General features: G+C 43.8%; 1 protein-coding gene across 1 annotated transcript in view; it reads right to left on the bottom strand.

Annotated features, from left to right (window-relative positions):
- Positions 1–22,382, bottom strand: part of smg6 (SMG6 nonsense mediated mRNA decay factor) — a 451,841-nt gene that overhangs the window by 122,000 nt on the left and 307,459 nt on the right. Inside the window, 2 exon segments of the mRNA XM_068010820.1 lie at positions 14,504–14,653; positions 20,943–21,119. Coding sequence (XP_067866921.1) covers positions 14,504–14,653; positions 20,943–21,119 — 327 coding nt within the window.

The raw sequence follows: 22,382 nt of genomic DNA, 5'->3' as shown, positions 1-22,382 counted from the left end.
TGGCTTGGGTATCAGATTAACAAATCTGCTTTGAAGAGTTGACTCAGTTTGAATCTTCCATTGTCACCTTGAACCAACTTCAGCCAGAGACTCCATGGATGGATGATAATGGGAGAACATAACTGTCTTGGTTGAGTCAAGGGTGTTGGAAAGTGAATTGAGCGAGTTGTTTAGCAGGGCAGCAGTGTCATGATAGGTGCAACGTCCAGAGGAGGAGGAGTTGGGAGTTAGAGTGGCAGCCAGGGATATTGGTAGTGTGGCCGTGGTAGTCAGAGAGGTGTGGATGGTCACTAATGTCCTTTAGGGAAGGAAATCTGCTGTCCTTACCTGGTCTGGCGTACATGTGACTCCAGACCCACAGCAATGTGGGTGACTCTGACATGCCCTCTGAAATGGCCTAACAAGCCACTCAGTTGTATTTAACCGCTACAAAGTCAAGAAAAAGGAATGAAACTGGACAGACCACCCGACATCAACCTAGGCACTGGAAATGACAATGGCAAACCCAGCACTGTCGATCCTGCAAAGCCCTCCTTACGAACATCTGGGGGCTTGTGCCAAAGTTGGGAGAGCTGTACCAGTGAGGAGTCAAGCAACAGCCGAACATAGTCATACTCACGGAATAATACCTTACAATGTCCCATCACCATCCCCGGGTATATCCTGTCCCACCGACAGGACAGACCCACCAGAGGTGGCAGCACAGTGGTATACAGTAGGGAGGGAGTTGCCCTCGGAGGCCTCAATATCGACCCCAGACCCCATGAAGTCTCATGGCATGAGGCCAAACATGGGCAAGGAAACCTCCTGCTGATTACCACCTACTGCCCCCTCTCAGCTGATGAGTCAGTACTCCTCCTTGTTGAACACCACTTGGAGGAAGCACTGAGGGTGGCAAGGGTGCAGAATGTACTCTGGGTGGGGGATTTCAATGTCCATCACCAAGAGTGGCTCGGTAGCACCACTACGGACGGAGCTGGCTGAGTCCTAAAGGACATATCTGCTAGACTGGGTATGCGGCAGGTGGTGAGGGAACAAACAAAAGGGAAAAACATACTTGACCTCGTCCTCACCAATCTGCCTGCCGCAGATGCATCTGTCCAAGACAGTATTGCTAAGAGTGACCACCGCACAGTCCCTGTGGAGACGAAATCCTGCCTTCACATTGAGGATACCCTCCATCGTGTTGAGTGGCACTATCACCATGCTAAATGGGATAGATTTCGAACAGATCTAGCAATGCAAAACTGGGCATCCATGAGGCGCTGTGGGCCAGTAGCAGCAGCAGAATTGTACTCATCCACAATCTATAACCTCATGAACTGGAACGTCTCGACTCTACCATTACCATCAAGTCAGGAGACCAACCCTGGTTCAATGAAGAGTGCAGGAGGGCATGCCAGGAGCAGCACCAGGCATACCTAAAAATGAGGTGTCAACCTGGTGAAGCTACAAGCCAGGACTACTTGTGTGCCAAACAGCGTAAGCAGCATGCAATAGACAGAGCTAAGCGATCCCATAATCAACAGATCAGATCTAAGCTCTGCAGTCCTGCCACATCCAGCCATGAATGGCTGTGAACAATTAAACAACTAACTGGAGGAGGTGGCTCCACAAATATCCCCATCCTCAATGATGGGGGAGCCCGGCACATCAGTTCGAAAGATAAGGCTGAAGCATTTGCAACGATCTTCAGCCAGAAGTGCTGAATTGATGATCCATCTCGGCCTCCTCCTGAAGTCCCCAGCATCACAGATGCCAGACTTCAGCCAATTCAATTCACCCCGCGTGATATCAAGAAACGACTGAAGGCACTGGATACTGCAAAGGCTATGGGCCCTGACAATATTCTGGCAACAGTACTGAAGATCGGTGCTCCAGAACTTGCCGCGCCCCTAGCCAAGCTGTTCCAGTACAGCTACAACGCTGGCATCTACCCGGCAATGTGGAAAACTGCCCAGGTATGTCCTGTACACAAAAAGCAGGACAAGTCCAATCCAGCCAACTACCGCCCCATGAGTCTGCTCTCAATCATCAATAAAGTGATGGAAGATGTCATCAACAGTGCCATCAAGCACCACTTGCTTAGCAACAACCTGCTCAGTGACGCTCAGTATGGGTTCCACAGTCTTGGTTCAAACATGGACAAAAGAGCTGAACTCAAGAGGTGAGGTGAGAGTGACTGCCCTTCACATCAAGGCAGCATTTGACTGAGTATGGCATCAAGGAGCCCTAGCAAAACTGGAGTCAATGGGAATCAGGGAGAAAACTCTCTGCTGGCTGGAGTCATACCTAACGCAAAGGAAGATGGTTGTGATTGTTGGAGGTCAATCATCTGAGCTCCAGGACATCACTGCAGGAGTTCCTCAGGGTAGTGTCCTAGGCCCAACCATCTTCAGCTGTTTCATCAATGACCTTCCTTCAATCATAAGGTCAGAAGTGGGAATGTTCGCTGATGATTGCACAATGTTCAGCACCATTCGCGACTCCTCAGATACTGAAGCAGTCCGTGTAGAAATGCAGCAAGACCTGGACAATATCCAGGCTTGGGCTGATAAGTGGCAAGTAACATTCATGCCACACAAGTGCCAGGCAATGACCACCTCCAACAAGAGAGAATCTAACCATCTGCCCTTGACATTCAATGGCATTACCATTGCTGAATCCCCCATTATCAACATCCTAGGGGCTACCACTGACCAGAAACTGAACTGGAGTAGCCATATAAATACCGTGGCTACAAGAGCAGGTCAGAGGCTAGGAATCCTGTGGCGAGTAACTCACCTCCTGACTCCCCAAAGCCTGTCCACCATCTACAAGGCACAAGTCAGGAGTGTGATGGAATACTCTCCACTTGCCTGGATGGGTGCAGCTCCAACAACACTCAAGAAGCTCGACAACACCCAGGACAAATCAGCCCGCTTGATTGGCACCCAATTCACAAACATTCACTCCCTCCACCACCGACACACAGTGGCAGCAGTGTGTACCATCTGCAAGATGCACTGCAGCAGCACAACAAGGCTCCTTCGACAGCACCTTCCAAACCCGCGACCTCTACCAACTCGAAGGACAAGGGCAGCAAATGAATGGGAATACCACCACCTGCAAGTTCCCCTCCAAGTCACATACCATCCTGACTTGGAACTATAATCGCCGTTCCTTCACTGTTGCTGTGTCGAAATCCTGGAACTCCCTTCCTAACAGCACTGTGTGTGTACCTACCCCACATGGACTGCAGCAGTTCAAGAAGGCAGCTCACCACCAAGGGCAATCAGGGATGGGCAATAAATGTTGGACTAGCCAGCCACGCCCACATCCCATGAATGAATAAAAAAAAGATAAGGAAATGGTCAAGAAATGGAGCTGGTGATGTCATGTGGGTTACCAAGGTTGGGGTGGGAGTTGGGGTGCCTGGAGCAAAGCTGAGGCTAAGGGAGAACAGGAGGGTAAATAAATCACATTTTGTTATGAGGAAAGATTGGATAAGCTAAGGGGTTTTTTTTTGGAACAGAGGCAGCTGAGAGGAGTCCTAATTGAAGTGTATAGACAGAGTGGAGAGGAAGGCCTTATTCCATTTGGCTGAGGGGTACAGGGGGCACAGATTTAGGGTAAGAGGTAGGAGGTTTAGAGGAGATTCGAGTGGAATTTTTGTTCACCAAGAGGGTGGTGGGGATCTGGAACTCACTGAAAGGGTGATGGAGGTGGAAACCCTCATAACATTTAAAAAGTACTTGGATATGCACTTGAAGTGCTGTAATCTCCAAGGCCATGGACCAAGAGCCGGAAAGTGGGATTAAACTGAATGGCTACTCGTCGGCTGACAAGACATGATGGGCCGAATGGCCTCCTTCCATGCTGTAAATCTCTATGATTCTATGAACTACATGAGAAGAAGCCAAGTAACCAAGTTGAAGGTTGAACTGGCTAAGAATGAATAATCACTTGATGCACAGGCTGAGGTAGAAGGGAACAGATCTCCAACAAGGAAGCTGGTACAAAACTTGTGAGGCGGTAGTGGTGAAAAAAGGTGAGGACAGTGTATCCCAGGGACAGCTGGAGAACCTCAGGTTAGACTCAGTGATGAATCTTTGGATGGGACACACAGCAAAACAAGCAGCCTGGTGTGGAGATTATGATGAGGTGGAAGGAATTACCGACCATCAGCCAGGTTTTTGTTAACATCAGTGTGTCAAATGGCTTCTCCACAACGAGGCTGCAGATGGTGAGGGTTTTGTTTGCGAAGGAGGAGATCAGAAAGGAAACGAGCATAAAGCAGGGCTGGGGTGGGGGAAGGCTGGTCGAGCGGACAGTAGCCAATGTGTGCACGTAGCACATACAGGAAAAACTTTGGCTACACAACAAAAAAGACTTGCATTTTTATAGTGCCTTTCACATTATAATTAACATTGACTACTCAACTGCTCTGATACAGCTTCTTGACTGAGTGCCAAACTCAGAAATGGCAATTGTTATGTGACAAATCCATGTCGCGTGTCCAGGGACTGTTTGCATAATTTACTCAACTAGTTGCCTGCAGTGGCCATCTATAGAGAACCAGATAGGACACTTGGGCCATAAGTAAACTCAAGTCAGTAAGCATCAATTAATCCAGTTCCAACCTAAGAACTGAAAATAACATAGGAATCTCCCAGGACTGTGAAGAATGCAGAAGGCTGGGATCCATGAGGAATGCGGGAGAAGGCTGGGATCCATGAGGAATGCCAGAGAAACACATGGAACAGATTCCCAGAGAAGGAGCTGATTTGTAATCAATTTACACCTTTAAAAGAGAACTACATGGATATCTGTTGAGAAAAGAGATTGTAGGTTAAAGAGATATTAACATAGGAATTGCAGAACGGAATAAAATAAGGTTCTCTTCTACCATCCAGGTGGCCGCATGATAAAACGGTAATGGAGTGGTTCACAGCAATCAATCTCCATCAATTAGTCTACAAGAGAACTGGACAGGATGTGAGAAACACCCCAGTGGTAGAGAGCTCCTGGCGTGATTTATTTTAAGGGACCTCAGAAAAGTAATGGAGAGTTCATGTGTAAAGAATGTGTTGATAATTTGAGGGTAAATAGCAATCAGTGTGGTAGGGACAGGGCTGTCCATGACAGAAAAATTGGAGGGAGACTCTGGACTGATTGGGCTTCATGGATCAAATGAGCTAGTCTCCTTCAGGCTTTATGCTCTTATGGTAACAATATTATCAACAACACAATGAATAGCTATCACAGCACTGGGGAAACCTCAGTTACTGTCCATGTCATGTCATGTGCATGTAATGTGCATTGGGAAAACGCTCCACTGGTTGGAGTCATACCTAGCACAAAGGAAGATGGTTGTGGTTGTTGGAGGTCAATCATCTCAGTCCCAGGAGATCACTGCAGGAGTTTCTCAGGGTTCTGTCCAAGGCCCAACCATCTTCAGCTACTTCATGAATGACCTTCCCTCCATCATAAGGTCAGAAGTGGGGATGTTTGCTGATTGCACAATGCTCAGCACCATTCGCAACTCCTCCGATACTTAAGCAGTCTGTGTCCAGATGCAGCAAGACCTGGACACCATACAGGCCTGGCTGCTAAGTGGTAAGTTACATTTTAGCCACACAAGTGCCAGGCAATGACCATCTCCAACAAGAGCGAGTTCAACCATCTCCCCTTGACATTCAGTGGCGTTACCATTGCTGAATCCCCCACTATCCAGATGCTGGGGGTTATCATTGACCAGAAACTGAACTGCACCAGCCATATAAGTACTGTAGCTACAACAGCAGGTCAGAGGCTGAAAGTTCTGTGGCGAGTAACTCGCCTCCTAACTCACCAAACCCTGTTCACTATCTACAAGGCACAAGTCAGGAGTGTGATGGAATACTCTCCTCCTGCCTAGAAGAATGAAGCTCCAACAACACTCAAGAAGCTCAACACCATCCAGGACAAAGCAGCCCATTTGATTGGCACCCCATCCGCCACCTTCAATATTCACACCCTCCACCACTGATGCACAGTGGTAGCAGTGTGTACCATCTACAAGATGCATTGCAGCAACTCACCAAGGTTCTTTCGACTGCATCTTCCAAACCCACAACCTCTACCATCTAGAAGAACAAGGGCAGCAGATGCATGAGAACACCACCACCTGCAAGTTCCCCTCCAAGCCACACACCATCCTGTCTTGGAACTATATCGCCGTTCCTTCGCTGCCGCTGGGTCAAAATCATGGAACTCCCTTCCTAACAGCAATGTGGGTGTACTTACACCACATGGACTGCAGCAGTTCAAGAAGGTGGCTCACTACCACCTTTTTAAGGGCAATTAGGGGAGGGCAACAAATGCTGGCCTAGCCAGCGATGTCCACATAGAGCCATAGAGAGTTTCAGCACTGAAACAGGCCCTTCGGCCCACCGAGTCTGTGCCGACCATCAACCACCCATTTATACTAATCCTACACTAATCCCATATTCCTACCACATCCCCACCTGTCCCTATATTTCCCTACCACCTGCCTATACTAGGGGCAATTTATAATGGCCAATTTACCTACCAAACTGCAAGGCTTTGGCTGTGGGAGGAAACCGGAGTACCCGGCAGAAACCCACGCAGTCATAGGGAGAACTTGCAAACTCCGCACAGGCAGTACCCGGAATCGAACCCGGGTCCCTGGAGCTGTGAGGCTGCGGTGCTAACCACTGCGCCACTGTGCCGCCCCTAATATGATTTTTTTTACTCATTCCAGCCAAGACTGTGTCGTTAAGTTATTCTAAAGTAGATTTCACAGCTGAACATGATACTATACTCACCCAAAACCCAACATATCCACACTTTTAGCAGTATTCAGATAATAAAGAGTGGGAATACTCTCCCTGACCAAGGGGCACTGAGGTCAATTGTAGTGGCGTGGGTCAGATCAGCTGACTTAACATGAACCTAGGACCTCCTAATCTGTACACCTCAACTAAACACTGGCTACATTTACTGAGCCATCAGGACAGCCTACAACTGAAACGTTGTGGAGAAAGAATTTCCTGCACAATCTGAAAGTGTGTCCAGTAGAACAACCACATACAAGAATTTAACAAAGTAACTGAGAACTCTATAAAGTGCTGGGAATTGCATTTAGCTTTAATTACTGTACCTAGCAAAATATATTCAGGCACAAGCAAAAGTTCAGAGAAGGGTCACCAAGATGATTGCTGGTCTGATATTACTGACCTATGGACAGAGGCTGAAGTTTCAATAGACACAAGTGAGAAATAAAGACTTGTATTAATATAGTGCCTTTCACAACCTCAGGACATCACTAAGCTCACTACAGCCAAACTTTTGTGAACCGTAGTCACGTTTGCAATGTAATGTGAATGATTAAGTGTCAAGCAGCTGACCAAAGGCATGGAGTCCAAGAAATGGACATCCCCGAGATTAGATTCCAAACACATTGCGTCCAGGTGGTGCAAAGCCCTGGGCTGGGAACTCAGTCCTCCAACTGGAAATGCTGAGCTGGGGCTCCCCTTGAGAATAACAACATGAAGGGGAAACAAGACAAGACTCATCAGCCCATCTCACCCATGCTGCTGTTTGGGTCTAATAAGAAAATAAGAAATAGCAGGAGTAGGCCATTCTGCCCCTCTGGACTGCACCGCTATTCAATAAGATCCTGACTAATTGTGTTCTCAACTCCACTTTGCCTGTCCCTCATAACCCTTTACATAGATGTTACATAGAAAGTACAGAAAAAGGCTGGTGTTTGTACACCACACACGTCTCCCATTTCACCCACTTCATCTCAGCCTTCCAGCATATCTTGCTCATCCCTTCTCTCACGTACTCGTCTAGCTTCCTTTTGAAAGCATCTAAGCTATTTTGCCTCAACCACCTATGATGTTGAGTTCCACATTCTAAACACTTTGAATGAAGAATCTCCTTATTTCCCTAATGGATTTATTAGCCACTATCTTGCATTTATGGCCCCTATTTTTGCATTACTCCCTTGAAGATCAAAAATATGTCTATCGCAGCCTTGAATATATTCAATGATCCAGCCTCCACTGCTCTCTGGGTTAGAGAATTCCAAAGATTAACAACCCTCAGAGAAGAAATTCCTCCTCATTTCCGTCTTAAAAGGGAAACCCCTAATTCTGAAGGTATGCCCCCTTGTTCTAGGTTCCCCCATAAGGGGGAACATCCTCTCAGCATCTACTCTGTCAAGCCCCCTCAGAATCTTATATGTTGCAAAAAGATCATTTCTCATTCTTCAAAACTCCAATCAGTATGGGCCCAACTTGCTCAACCTTTCCTCATAAGACAACTCCTTCATCCAGGAATCAGCCTAGTGAACCTTCACTGAATTGCCTCCAGTGCAAGTACATCCCTACTTAAATAAGGAAACCAAAACTGTACACAGTACTCTAGCTGTGATCTCACCAACACCCTGCACAGTTGCAGCAAAAGTTCCCTACTTTTATACTCCATTCCCCTTGCAATAAGGACCAACATTCCATTTGCCTTCCTAATTACTTAGAAATTTTACAAATGCTGACTGGCCTGCCCTATATTTCCAGTATTTTCTGTTGTTATTTCAGATTCCCAATATTTGAAGTTTTTCCTTTTTATTTCTTTTAAAATGCTATATACAAAATGCTGGAGAAATAAATAATATTCCAAAAAATGTATAAAACCCTGAGCTTTCTAATTGCAGACTCTAAGGACAATTATTTTAACAGTCTAAGGATTATATTGAATTACACATTCTGAATTATAGTAAATGTTACTCTTAATAGTTTGGAAAATTCTAATGTAGTACAGACATTAATTAATTGCTGTTTAGGGAAGAAAGCAGTTAAGTATGGGGCCACATTTTGCTGTCAGGAGTGAAGTGATGGCTCTTACTACTGACCTTGAAGAAAACTGGCTATAAAAATCTACCAAGCTCTGTGGTATGTATTTTACCTTTCCGGATATTAATTTTGTTTGTGTGCCAGCTACAGGGGAACTCTGGCGTCCAGCAACAGTGATGTCATCAAGCAGGGTAAGCAGCCAATCACATTAAAGAATTCTCACAGATGGCAAACCAGGAAGTAACAAGCAGGTTTCATCATTCACTTTGTATAATTTTACCTTATTTTACCTGTACTCTTCTATGTCAGGATTTGTATCAGGGCATGTCATAGGTCATAGAATCATTTATGGCACAAGAGGTGGTCACTCAGCCCATCAAGTCCATGCCGGTTCTCCACAGAGCTATCCAGTCAGTCCCACTCCCACGCTCGATCCCTGTAGCCATGCAAGTCTATTCTCTTCCAGTACCCATTCAATTTCCTTTTGAAGTCATTGATTGTCTCCGCTCCTTTGTGGGCAGCGAGTTCCAGGTCATGACCACCCGCTGCATAAACAAGTTCTTCCTTATATTCCCCCTGCAACTCTTGCCCAAAACCTTCAATCTGTGTCCCCTATTCCTTGTACTATCAGTTGATGGGAACAGTTTTTCCTTATCCATCCTATCTAAACCTGTCATAATATTGTACACCGCTACCAAATCTCCTCTCAGAACAACCCCAGCTTTTCCAACCTAACCTTGTAACTAAAATCCCCCATACCTGGAACCATTCTAGCAAATCTCCTCTGCACCCTCTCAAGGACACTCACATCCTTCCTAAAGTGTGGTGACTAGAGCTGGACGCAATACTCCAGCTGGGGCCTAACCAGAGCTTTATAAAAGGTTCGGCATAATGTCCCTGCTTTTGTACTCTATGCCTCTATTTAGGAAGCACAAGATCCCATATGCTTTACTAACCACTCTCTCACTATGTCTGCTGTCTTCAAAGATCGATACACATGCATCCCGAGGCCCCTCTGTTCCTGCACACTCTTTAGAACTGTGCCATGAAGTATATATTGCCTCTTCCCATTCCTTCTGACAAAATGCATCAGCTCACACTTGTCAGTATTAAATTCCACCTGCCACCTGTCTGCCCACTCTGCTGGCCTATCTATGTCCTGTTGCAGGCAGTTCACATCATCCTCACTGTTTGCCACACCTCCAAGTTGGTATCAGCAAATTTTGAAATTCTACTCTGTATTCCAAGAGCCAAGTCATTTATATATAGAAAAAAAAGCAGTGGTCCCAGCACTGACCCTTGGGGGAACACCACTGTCGGCCATCCTCCAGTCTGAAAAATTACCACGACTTGCTATTTTCTGTCCTTAAGCCAATTTTTCTTTATCCAATTGGACACTGACCCTCCTATTCCAAGAGCCTCAGTTTTGTTAACCAGTCTTTTATGTGGTACCTTATCAAATGCTTTCTTAAAATACATATAGACAACATCCATCGCATTCCCTTCATCAACCTTGTTACTTCATCAAAAAATTCAATTAGATTAGTTAAGCATGATCTGCCTTTTACAAATCTGTGCTGACTCGCCTAAATTGATCAAACCTCTCCAACTGTCTGTTGATTTTGTCCCTGATTATTGTTTCTAAAACCTTACCTACCACTGATGTTAAACTAATTGGCCTGTATTACATATTACATACATATGATATACAGCACAGAAACAGGCCATTCGGCCCAACCAGTCCATGCCGACGTTTATGCTCCACTTGAGCCTCATCCCATCTTTCCTCATCTAAATCTATCATAACCTTCTATTCCCTTCTCCCTCATATGAATGTCTCACTTCACCTTAAATGCATCTATACTATTCAATTCAACCATTCCCTTTGGTAGCGAATTCCACATTCTCACCACTCTATGCACAAAGAAGTTTCTTCTGAATTCCCTACTGGATTTCTTGGTGACTATCTTATATTGATGACCTCCAGTTACGCTCTTTCCTACAAGAGGAAACATTCTCTCTGTATCCATTCTATCAAAATATTTCTTAATTTTAAAGACCTCTATTAGCTCACGCCTCTTTTTTCAAGAGTAAAGAGATGCAGCCTGTCGATCTTTCCTGAGATGTACAGCCATGCATTTCTGGTATCATTGTAAATCATCTATGCACCCTCTCTAGCATCTCTATATCCTTTCTATAATATGATGACCAGAAATGCCAGCACTCTTTGTGGTCTAACCAAGGTTCGATACAGGTTTAGCAATAACCTCCCTCCTTTTCAATTCTATCCCTCTAGAAATAAAGCCTAGTGCTTGGTTTGCCTTTCTTATGGCCTTTCTAACCTGTGGCACAACTTCTAGTGATTGGTTTATTTGTACTCCAAGATCCCCTCCAGTCCCTTCCTCTACTCCACCTAGACTTACAACTTACAAGTAATAAATTACCTCCCTATTCATCTTACCAAAATGTACTACCTCACATTTATCCGTGCTAAAACTGTCCTTACACACTTTCTTGAATAAGGGTGTCACATTTGCCACTGTCTAATCTTCTGGCACCTCGCCTGTATCCAAGGAAGACTGGAAGATTATGGCAAGCCCTTACTTTATCGAATGCCTTTTGGAAATTCAAATACATTACATCTATTGGTTCCCCTTTATCCAGCCTGCTTGTTACATCCTCAAAGAATGCTAATAAATTTGTCATACACTATTGCCCTTTCATAAACTATGTTGATTCTGCCTGATTGCATTATGATTTTCTAATGTCCTGCTACTACTTCCTTAGTAATAATTCTAGCATTTTCCGAATGATCAATGTTAGGTTAACTGGATAATAGTTTCCTGCTTTCCGTCTCCCCCCCTTTCTTGTGTAGGGGCGCTACATTTGCAGTTTTCCAATCCACTGGGACCTTTCCAGAATCTAGGAAATTTTGGAAGATTGCAATCAGTGTCTCTGCAGACACTTTTTTTAAGACCCTAGGATGTGGACCATCAGGCCCAGTGGATTTGTCAGCCTTTAGTCCCATTAGTTTTCTAGTACTTTTTTTCTAGTGATAATGATTGTTTTAAGTTCGTCCCGCTCTTTTGCCCTCTGATTTTCTATTATTGCGATACTTTTAGTGTCATCTACTGTGAAGTCAGATACAAAATATTTCTTCAAAGTCTCTGCCATTTCCTTGCTTCACATTCTTAATTCCCCAGTTTCATCCCCTAAAGGACCAATGTTTACTTTAGTTACTCTCTTCCTTTTGATATATTTGTAGAAGCTTTTACTGTCTGTTTTTCTATTTCTTGCTAATTTACTCTCTCATTCTAATTTCTCCCTTTTTTTGGGACATCCTTTGCTGGTTTCTAAAATTTTCCCAATCTTCTATCCTACCATTGACCTTTGCAGCATTGTACACCTTTTTTTTCCAATTTGATACCATCCTTAACTTCCATAGCTAGCCATGGATGGTTCATCCTTTTCGTAGAGTCTTTCTTTCTCAATAGAATGTATCTTTGTTGAGAATTATGAAATATATCCTTAAATGTCTGCTACTGCTTATCTACTGTCTTACCTTTTAACCTATTTTCCCAGTCCACTTTAGCCAACTCTGTCTTCATAAACATAAATTAAAGCAATTACAAAGGTAAGACACTATTTTCAGACCCAACTTTCTTCAAACTGATTGTTGAATTCCATCATGTTATGATCACTCTTCCTGAGAGGATCCCTTATTCTGAGATCATTAATCAATTCTGTCTCATTACATATTACCAAGTCTAAAATAGCCTGCTCCCTGGTTGGTTCCACAATGTATTCTTCTAAGAAACTGTCCCGAATACACTCTATGAACTCATCCTCAAGTCTACCATTGCCAATTTGATTTGTCCAATCTATAAGATGATTAAAATCATCCACGATTAAATTAAGTACCTTTCTTACAAGCCCCCATTATTTCTTGATTTATACTCTGTCCTACCCTGTAGCTACAGCTAGAGTGCCTATAAACTACTCCCACCAGTGATTTTCTTTCCTTGCTATTTCTTATCTCCACCCAAACTGATTCTACATCTTGATCTTCCAAGTCAAGATCATTTCTCACGACTGTACTGATCTCATCCTTTATTAACAGAGCTACTCCACCTCCTTTTCCTTTCTTCTTATCCTTTTGAATTATCAAATACCCTTGAATATTCAGTTCCCAGCCTTGGTCACCTTGCAACCAAGGTTATCATATCATACCCATTTATTTCTGTCTGTGCCATCAATTCACCTATCTTGTTTCGAATACTATGTGCGTTCAGATGAAGAGCCCTTAATTCTGTCTTTTTATCATTTTTCCCTGCTCTGACCCTATTGGATGGTGCACTCATGTTGCTCCGCTCTGTCCCTTCCTGGTCATCACTACCCTTATTACTACCTTGCACTTTCTCAAACTTCCTAAATTTCCTCTCACCTGAACCCTCCCACAACTGGCCATGGTCAGGCTGCACATATTCCTCTAGTCCCCTTTTAAACAAGGAATATGTACATTTCCTTTTTGATGGTTTTGACAGAGTTCTCATTCAATGTACTGGCAACAATTGATTCTGAAATTTAATTCCAAAGTGTGAAGTAGCAACTCTTCTAGTTACACTTATTTTGTGGGTTTCCTTAGTCAATAACCACACCCCATATGAAAGTCAGATTCTAGATAAAGTAGTAATGCTTATAAATTGTCCTATTGAGATTGCATAATCAGGACTCAAAAGCATGTGTGTCTGAATAACCTGAATCTGAGTGGTTCCTGCTGTCAAGGTAACACACTGGGTAAGCACAAAAACACAATGTTTGTGGGAGTTTGCTTTGTGCAAACTGGCTGCCATGTTCCCTACAGTTCATCAGTGACTACACTTCAAAAGTACTTCATTGGTTGTAAAGCGTGTTGGGATGTAATAAGGTTGTGAAGGCACTATATAAATGCAAGTCTTTTGTTTCTTTTCTCTAAGGAACTCTATCTGCCCCCACTGCCACCACCCTAGCACTCTTACCTGAGACCTCTCGGGACCATGGTCTTGTCGTTAAGATCTGTCCGTAATGAATTAAATAAAGGAAATGTAGCAGAGTTTGGTTGTAATGTGATGGGACTGAAATTTCAGCATCTAAAGAGTTAATGGAACTAAAGCTGGAACTAATCCTTTCATAAATAAGAAATCAGTTCTAGCTGGTGCACAGGTTAACAAAGTCAGTGATTGATTTTAATGATTTTAATACGAGACGCTGGATCCTGAGCAAGGAGTTAGAAATGAAAAAACATGTAACTAACTTTAATAAATGAATCGTTGGGAGAAGCTGTCTGAAAACATGTTTTTTCTGAATGGATAAATCTAGGAGAAAGCATCTGAAGCTGTTGATATTAACATTTTAAAACATTTATCTTACTTTCAAAAGGTTAAGCTGGGTTTGGAAAAATAACTCGAGTCTGTTCAGGACCAAAGCCAAAGCCTCGAGGGCACACATGTGCATTTTCCCAAAAGGGTCTTTGGTTTGCCTATTTTATAACCAGCCCTGCATAGCACAAGAGTTTGAAGCATATGGCTAGACAGATGCTTCTGGCTCCTGTTCAAGGCTGACAGAAATGAAAGAAAAAAAAGATGGAAAGTTTTTTTTCCCCAATGAAGAGCCTTGGGTACCTGGATCTTTTCCTGCCTGCGCTGCTGCTCGGCAAATCTTTTAGTCAGTGCTTGCTTTTTTGCCCTCAATTCCTTTATATCATCTTCCCCTCCGCTGCCTTCAGGCTCAGAGCTTTGTCCCTCGTATTCTTCAATGATGACATCTTCTTCCTGCGCACAAATGGTTGGCAACAGAACTGAAGTGAGGAACAGTGAAAAATGAGACTGCTACTAACAAGATACAGCAAGGCGCTGCCATCTTCAATATTCAGCCCCATACATTAAACAAAAGCTCAGGAACACAGACACAAGCCATGTCATATTCATGCCTCACTGATTAATAATGCCTTGATAAGAATAGAAGCTGCCAGAAATCTAGATAAACATGGATTACCAAGGCAGTCTGGTAGCTCTAGTAAACTCCAAACCTAGCAGATTTCCAAATCCAAATCCTAATGATGACTGATATTTGAACACGCCTTGCCTGCTGGATAACTTCCATCAGTTCTCTACCATGCTTTAGGCAGACTTCAGAACATGGCTCTGCGCCATCATAATGTACCTCTGGTCAGAGAGGCAAAGCTGCACGACTGGGTAACCAATGACACAAATGGCAATCACTGCCTTCACAAGGGAAGGAGATCACATCTGTTCCACTGTCACCCCACTACTGGTTGGCACCACAGCCTTGAGGAACTGCGTCCAAGTACCCCACCTGACTTTGTGCAACACAGATTGCCTGTGCGAAAAGTCAGGACTAGATCATCACATCTTTCATTTCATAAGTAGAAAAACTGTTTTTTTTTAATCCTTCACACCACTGCACAATTATCAATGATTCACTAAGGGAATTTGCTGTGCAGATAGTGTCTCTGGGCACTACTCTGGCCAGGGAAGCAAAGTTCTGGGTCTTACTCTGTGCCACAGCACATTAATTTGAGAGAAACAACTGGTGCAATATTAACTGTACTGCTAGGAATCGATAGTGTTTATGGCAAATGCTGTATTCATAAAGGCCACTAACCAGCAGTAAGGAAAAAAAATTCAAAGGTTTTTGTATAAAATACAATGCAAACCCAAGACTCTGCATACTAGTTTCTACCCCCAGCTTTCTCCTTATTTGTAGATGGTGACTCAGGCCAGCGTACAATTTCACAGGCTTGGGTGTTCTTCTCATCTCAAGTCGCTCTTCTGCAGGTGTGAAGCCTAGACAATAAGTACTGACAATCTGCTTGGTCATGGGACGGAGTCTTCAGCCAACAACTCAAACACTACTCAGCAAGGGGAAATGATAGCAATCAGGAGTGGTAACTTAGGCTGATTTTGCTCTCAGGAGTGCTTAGGCAAATTTTCATGTCTCTACTGCTGCTCCTTGACATCAGCTAGGTCAGCACATAGCAGGGTTTGAAGCTGGGACCTTCCTAGTCGGCACTGTTCAGTACCAAGATCATATGCTAACATTTCTGTGACGTCAGCAATCGTGAGGAAGTGGTAACATTTCAAAAATAAACGGTAGAAAATTCTCACTGCTAAGAAATCCCACATTAAAACCCAACGTTAAGGATCAAAAACCAGAGTCTATACATTAAGCTGCACTGCCCAGTCTGAAGTGCTCCATAGTAGTGTGCTGTATGCTGTCCAGGTAATGTAAGGAGCTGACAAGCAGCAGAATGAGGCACAATGCATGACCTCATCAAATCAGCAGTCCACAGAAAGCTGTGCAGGGGGAGAGAAGCAATGTAATTTAGCAATAAAACAGAAGTTAGATAATCGGGACATTTAAAGCTCTGATCACTATAATTTTAATCAAGGTTCATTACTGGATAGAATTTAAAGCATTTGTCATTAGTGATTTAGGTTTGAGGGTTTACTGGAGTATTCCACTATTAAGACATTGTGGTAATGAAAGGAGTTTGAACTTAAATAACTGAACAGCAGACTTGCTGGTGTCTGCCCAAGGCCACATTTATGCACTGTTGATATTGGATTCAGATGGTATAAACCCTTGGCTGGAGAGGTACCAGCAGGCTCAGAGCATTGAGTTTTCTCTGCAAGTTTCACATCAGATGGGTTATGGACATGTGCAGCATTGACAGCTTCTGAGCAACAATGCAGTACAGTGCCAATTCCACCAGCCATGTATATCCCCTGTTAACACTGGCATCTGGCTCATTACCTTGGAACACTGATACCCATCAGATGTTTTGTTTAGAGTGGAGGGAGAAGAGAACCAGTCAGCATTGGTACCTTCTGCCAGCTACACAGACAGCAACTTAGTGACAGAAGCCACCATCTTCCATCTGCTCAAGAACACTATATTGAGGTAAGCCTCCGTAACAGTAAAATGAACTGGAAAGATGAGGCAAGGATTAAAGTGAAAAACTTGCTGAGTTGGTAATGTATTACACAGTGTGGAACTGAACATACTAAAAGGGTCCTAGGTTCCATTGCTGAGTGAGCTAGGGTGGTGGCAGCAGTGTGATAAGTGCTCTCAGATCCCCAGGCAAGGATGCCCACCCCTGACTGCTATCCACAGACCACTGCTGGCAGCCCATGAAAAGCAGATGCCAGGTGAGGACAGGATCAGGCAGTTGTGATGTCCTTCGCAGTTAAATAGCGTACCAAGATTTACAATCAAGGCTCACACAAGAATGGTCAGCGGTGCCTGTGAAACCAGTACCTCAGCGAGAGTCAGCACTTTAGGGAGAAAGAAAATTAAATAAAAATTGGCAAGGTGAGGCAGACTATAAGTCTCATCCCTACAAGATAGGTGAAATAGGTACCTGAGAAAACTTTTGAGTGCCTGTGTGATACTCCAATAGGATGTGCTAAAGATTTAGTGTAGCTGCCCTGAGTAGATGCGCTCAGTCTTTAGAGAGGACCAGCTGTCACTGTTTTAAAATAAAAAAGAGCTGAAAGATTTAGAATAAATGGGTTTTATTTCCTACAGTGACATCTCCAAAAAGTTGAGAAATGTTGGCTCCTTGCATCATTTTCTGGCAGCACATGGAGATCCTTGCCTTTCTGAGAGTAGCTTTAAGACCTGTTGTACTGTAGATCTGTGAGCCAATAACCAAGCAAACCGGATTGTGGAAAAGATCAGATAGTGTCACTGTGCCTTTCTGCCAAATACAAATTGTGCCATCTTACCTTAGTTCTGTTAATATATTGTTTTAATTGCAAAATCCTCTCAGGACTTGAATCAGATGCTAAGTATTTGTTGGCAACATTCACTAAACAAAAGAATGTTCCCTTGGTAATGTGGTACTTTCCAGACTTCTCTTTGCCAACTAGTCATCAAACTTTTAGAACTAGTATCCTCCTCATTTTATCTTTAAATGGTGACTCTTACTGGGGCAGTTTTAGAGGCACCTGTCAGCCTCTTGATACATTTCCCAGACAGCCATTCTTCAAGTGAGACCAGATGGTAAGAGCCGGCAAGCTACTCAACCACAAAGGATCTTAATGACCAGCTCCTATGGTCACACACTGACACACACGCCCACCACCCACCCCGCCACACCTCCCCCCCGCATGACACATGCCCCCAACAGGCGCGCGCACACACCCTGCCCCAGCACGTGCGCACGCACACTCTGCCCGGCACACATGCACACACCAACACCCCCAGCCCCTCACGCTCGCACACCCACTGCCACGCCCCCGACACGTGTAAACATCCTGCCCCAATGCGCACACTCCCACAACCACACCCCCAACACCCAAATCCAGAACACATGCACACGCCCAAGCACTTCCACGCCTGACAGGTGCAATAGGTGGTCTTAGTGATGGCATGGATCTGTGGTTGGAAGCTCATCGCAGGGTCCAATATAATACCAAGGTTGTGAACACTGGTTCAGCCTCAGACAGTTGCCAGGGAGAGGAATGGATTGGTGGGGACCAAGTCAAGGTTTTGGTCTTCCCAATACTTGGAAGAATTTTCTGCTCATCCAATACTATGGAGCCAGCAGTCTGACAATTTATAGACAGTGGAGGGGTCAAGAGAGGTGGTGGTGAGGTAGAGTTGGTTGGTCTCAGCCCATTATAGTCAACTGGCAGGTTGGAGAGATTAACAGAGGTAGCACACAAATGTACAACCACAGAGTTATGGAGCAGGCACCTTGTCTGTAATGAGATTGGAACTGATTTTCTAATACACTTGGGCTTCTGTTGAGCTCACCAGCTGTTAAACATTGCTGAATCCACAGTGGTAAAATACAGGAATCAGCAGTTGGATGTAAGGAAGGCTGTGGATGCTGGGGAAGGCAATTGGAGCTTTCAATACTGAGATTGATAGATTTATGTTTGGTAAAGCTATCAGGGGATATGGAACAAAGGTGGGTAAATGTGGTTAAGGTACGGATCAGTCATGATCGAAATGAATGGTGGAACAGGTTCGATGGGCTGAAAGGCGTCCTCCTGTTCCTATGTTCCCTCAAATTACCATATCCAATTATCATATATTTGATCACCATGTAAGAACTTTTATCTATAGGGTGGGAGTGGGAAGGGCAAGAGAAGGTGGGTACTGGTTTCAGTCCTTAGTTACTGCAGTGCAGACAGGCATTGATAACCAACATGGCAGCCCATCAACCGGAGATATCATCAAAAAGGAAAAACACAAAGGCCGTCAGGAATTTGTTTATGTAGACTATTCAGTCCATTAATAAACAGGGCCATGACAGAAAGCATTTGATTCAGCTCCTCATTGATCTATCTGACGGACGCACAAGCTCAAAGACGTTATAGCAAGGCATTTAGAAAAATTCAAGGTAATCAGGCAGAGTCAACATGGTTTTGTGAAAGGGAAATCATGTTTAATCAATTTATTGGACTTCTTTGAAGAAGTAACATGTGCTGTGGATAAAGGGGAACCAATGGATGTACTGTACATAGGTTTCCAGAAGGCATTTAATAAGGTGCCACATCAAAGGTTATTGCAGAAAATAAAAGCTCATGGTGTAGGGGGTAACATATTGGCATGGATAGAAGATTAGAAGATAGAACAGGAAACAGAGAGTAGGCATAAATGGGTCATTTTATGGTTGGCAACATGTAGCGGGTGGTGTGCCACAGGGATCTGTGCTGGGGCCTCAACTTTTTACAATTCATATAAATGACTTAGATGAAGGGACCGAAGGTATGGTTGCTAAATTTTCTGATGGCACAAAGAGAGGTAGGAAAGTAACTTGTGAAGAAGACATAAAGAGGCTACAAAGGGATATAGATAGGATAAGTGAGTTGTCAAAGACCTGGCAAATGGACTATAATGTGGGAAAGTACGAATTTGTCCATTTTGGCAGGAATAAAAAAGCATATTATCTAAATGATGAGAGATTGCAGAGCTTTGAGATGCAGAGGGATCTGGGTGTCCTAGTACATGAATCACAAAAGGTTAGTATGCAGGGACAGCACATAATTAGGAAAGCTAATAGAATGTTATCATTTATTGCGAGGGGAATTGAATACAAAAGCAGGGAGGTTATGCTTCAGCTATACAGGGCATTGGTGAGACCACATCTGGAGTACTCTGTACAGTACTGGTCTCCTTATTTATTGAAGGATGTAAATGCGTTGGAGGCAGTACAGGGGTGGTTTACTGGAATAATATCTGGAATGGGTGGGCTGTCTTACGAGGAACGATTGGACAGGTTAGGCTTGTATCCACTGGAATTTAGAAGAGTAAGTGGTGACTTGATTGAAACATATAAGATCCTGAGGGGTCTTGACAGGGTGGATGTGGAAAGGATGTATCTTCTTGTGGGAGAATCTAGAACTAGGGGTCACTGTTTAAAAATAAGGGGTCGCCCATTTAAGACAGAGAGGAGGAGAATTTTTTCTCTCAGAGGGTCGTAACTCTTTGGAATTCTCTTCCTTAAAAGGCAGCGGAAGTAGAGTCTTTGAATATTTTTAAGGCTGAGGTAGATAGATTCTTGAGAAAAAAGGGGGTGAAAGGTTATCAGAGGTAGGTGGAAATGTGGAGTAATCAGTTCAGCCATGAACTTAATGAATGGCGGAGCAGGCTCAATGGGCCGAGTGGCCTATTCCTGCTCCTAATTCGTATGTTGATATGTTCATGCATCCACGTGATGAATTGGTTCTGAAGGAGAAGAGAATTTACTGAACAAAGGACTGGGGATAGTGCAGCTTTAAGGGAGCATATGAAAAAGCAAGAACACCAGCAAAATCCCTAATCATATCAGGATGTGGGCTGCTGTTCAATTTTCCACACAAACCAATGAGTTTGTCTCTTCCTGTATCAGTGCTCCAAGCGAGGCCCCCTGTGAAATCAGTGCCACAGCTATAAACTTTATCCTACTCCTGAACCTTGACCTTTCCGAGGTTAGCTCCATTAAATCATCCATTAAAAAGTGAAATAGAAAACAGCATATGGATCTCGTAGCAGCAGTGGAATTTCAGGAAATGGAACGAAAAAAAATCCTCTTGTGTACTATACCTGATCCTCCAGTTGTTTTCCCTGCTGGCTTCCATCTTCCTTTCCCAGGCTGTCTGGGATGGGTGCCATTGACACATACTTTCCACCCTTGAATGCCAACAGAGGTTCTTCTTGGCCGCACAGAGCTTCCAGGAAGTACTTTAGCACTGTAACCCTCTTGCAGTCAGCCGCTATTACCTAGTGTTTTGGGGAGGAAACCAGAACATTAAGCCGGGGGGGGGCGGGGGAAGTGGAGAAACCACATTGTTGGTCAAATGCCAAAAGGCTCATGAGAAACGTGTCAAACAGGATTGAGGCTACCAGGGGGACAGCTGAGATTGGGCTGGGGAAAGCATCAGGAGCCACAGGGATGGTCACAAGTTGGTCCAAATGCACGCACCAGTAAAGATGCTACGTGCCATCTACGTCAAGCGAGAGGAACAGTAAAATGATTGAGCAGTAACTCTGGAAGAAGGTTTAAGTCGCAAAAAGGAAACTGAAAAGCATTTCCACAATAGCATCAACTTCCTCCTTTCTCTAATTTTAACCACCTATTATCATACTGCTTGTCAGCCACTTGACATTAGCATGATCTGTGACCACAAAACCAGAATCTCAGGCTTGACCTTAGGCCAGGGGCACAGACATTAAGTCATTTGTGCATGCTTTTTCTAGTCAGGAGGGTGCTGACATAGGTTCACTCAGACTCCTGCAAAATGCTGACTACATACAGCACTAATTCTGAAACCGTAATGCTTGCTTTTTATTTCAAATAACTGTATAGAAATCATGGGGATTTTTTCACACCAGTATAAAACAAAGCAAAGAGAGAAAGATAGAGGGGGACAGAGAGAGTGAGAGAGTGAGTGAGTGTGTAGGGGGCAGGGAGAGAAAGATAGGGAGCAGAAAAAAAAGAGAAGCACGTGACAGTAGGGGACAGAGGAGAGAGAAATCTAAACTGCTGACCACTCTCTGTTTAAAAAAAAAATCCTCCCAAAGCTTATCCTCAACTTGCCCTTCACAGTCCTGACTTTTGCACTCAAGTCTTGCTGTGTTGGTGTATCAAAGCATTGTTTTGAGTTTACTTTCCATATCTCATTAACTATCTTTTATAGCTCCCTACAAGATAAAGATTTGAAGCAAAGGAAGATATAGAACTATGGGGAGAAAGGACAACAGTGGAATTAATTTTTGGATTGCTCTAGCAAAGAGCTTGCACAGACACACAAGTCACAACAGGAAACAGGTCATGTTGTCACTCCAATGTGAGTAAATTGTCCGAATCATATTTATCCACCCTGTTCCAATATCCCTTCAAACTCTTTTCCTTTATCCACCTCTCAAATCAATTCTTGAATATTGGCATAGCTTGTGATTCAACCATCAACACCGGAAATGAACTCCACAGCCCCACAACTCTCTGTAAAATGTTTTTCCTGCCCTGTCTTCTAAATCTCTTAC

Source organism: Heterodontus francisci, chromosome 30 (genome assembly GCF_036365525.1).
Source record: "Heterodontus francisci isolate sHetFra1 chromosome 30, sHetFra1.hap1, whole genome shotgun sequence".
Lineage (NCBI taxonomy): Eukaryota > Metazoa > Chordata > Chondrichthyes > Heterodontiformes > Heterodontidae > Heterodontus > Heterodontus francisci.
The sequence above is the reverse complement of the archived record's forward strand: the minus strand, read 5'-3'. Positions and strand labels throughout refer to the sequence as shown.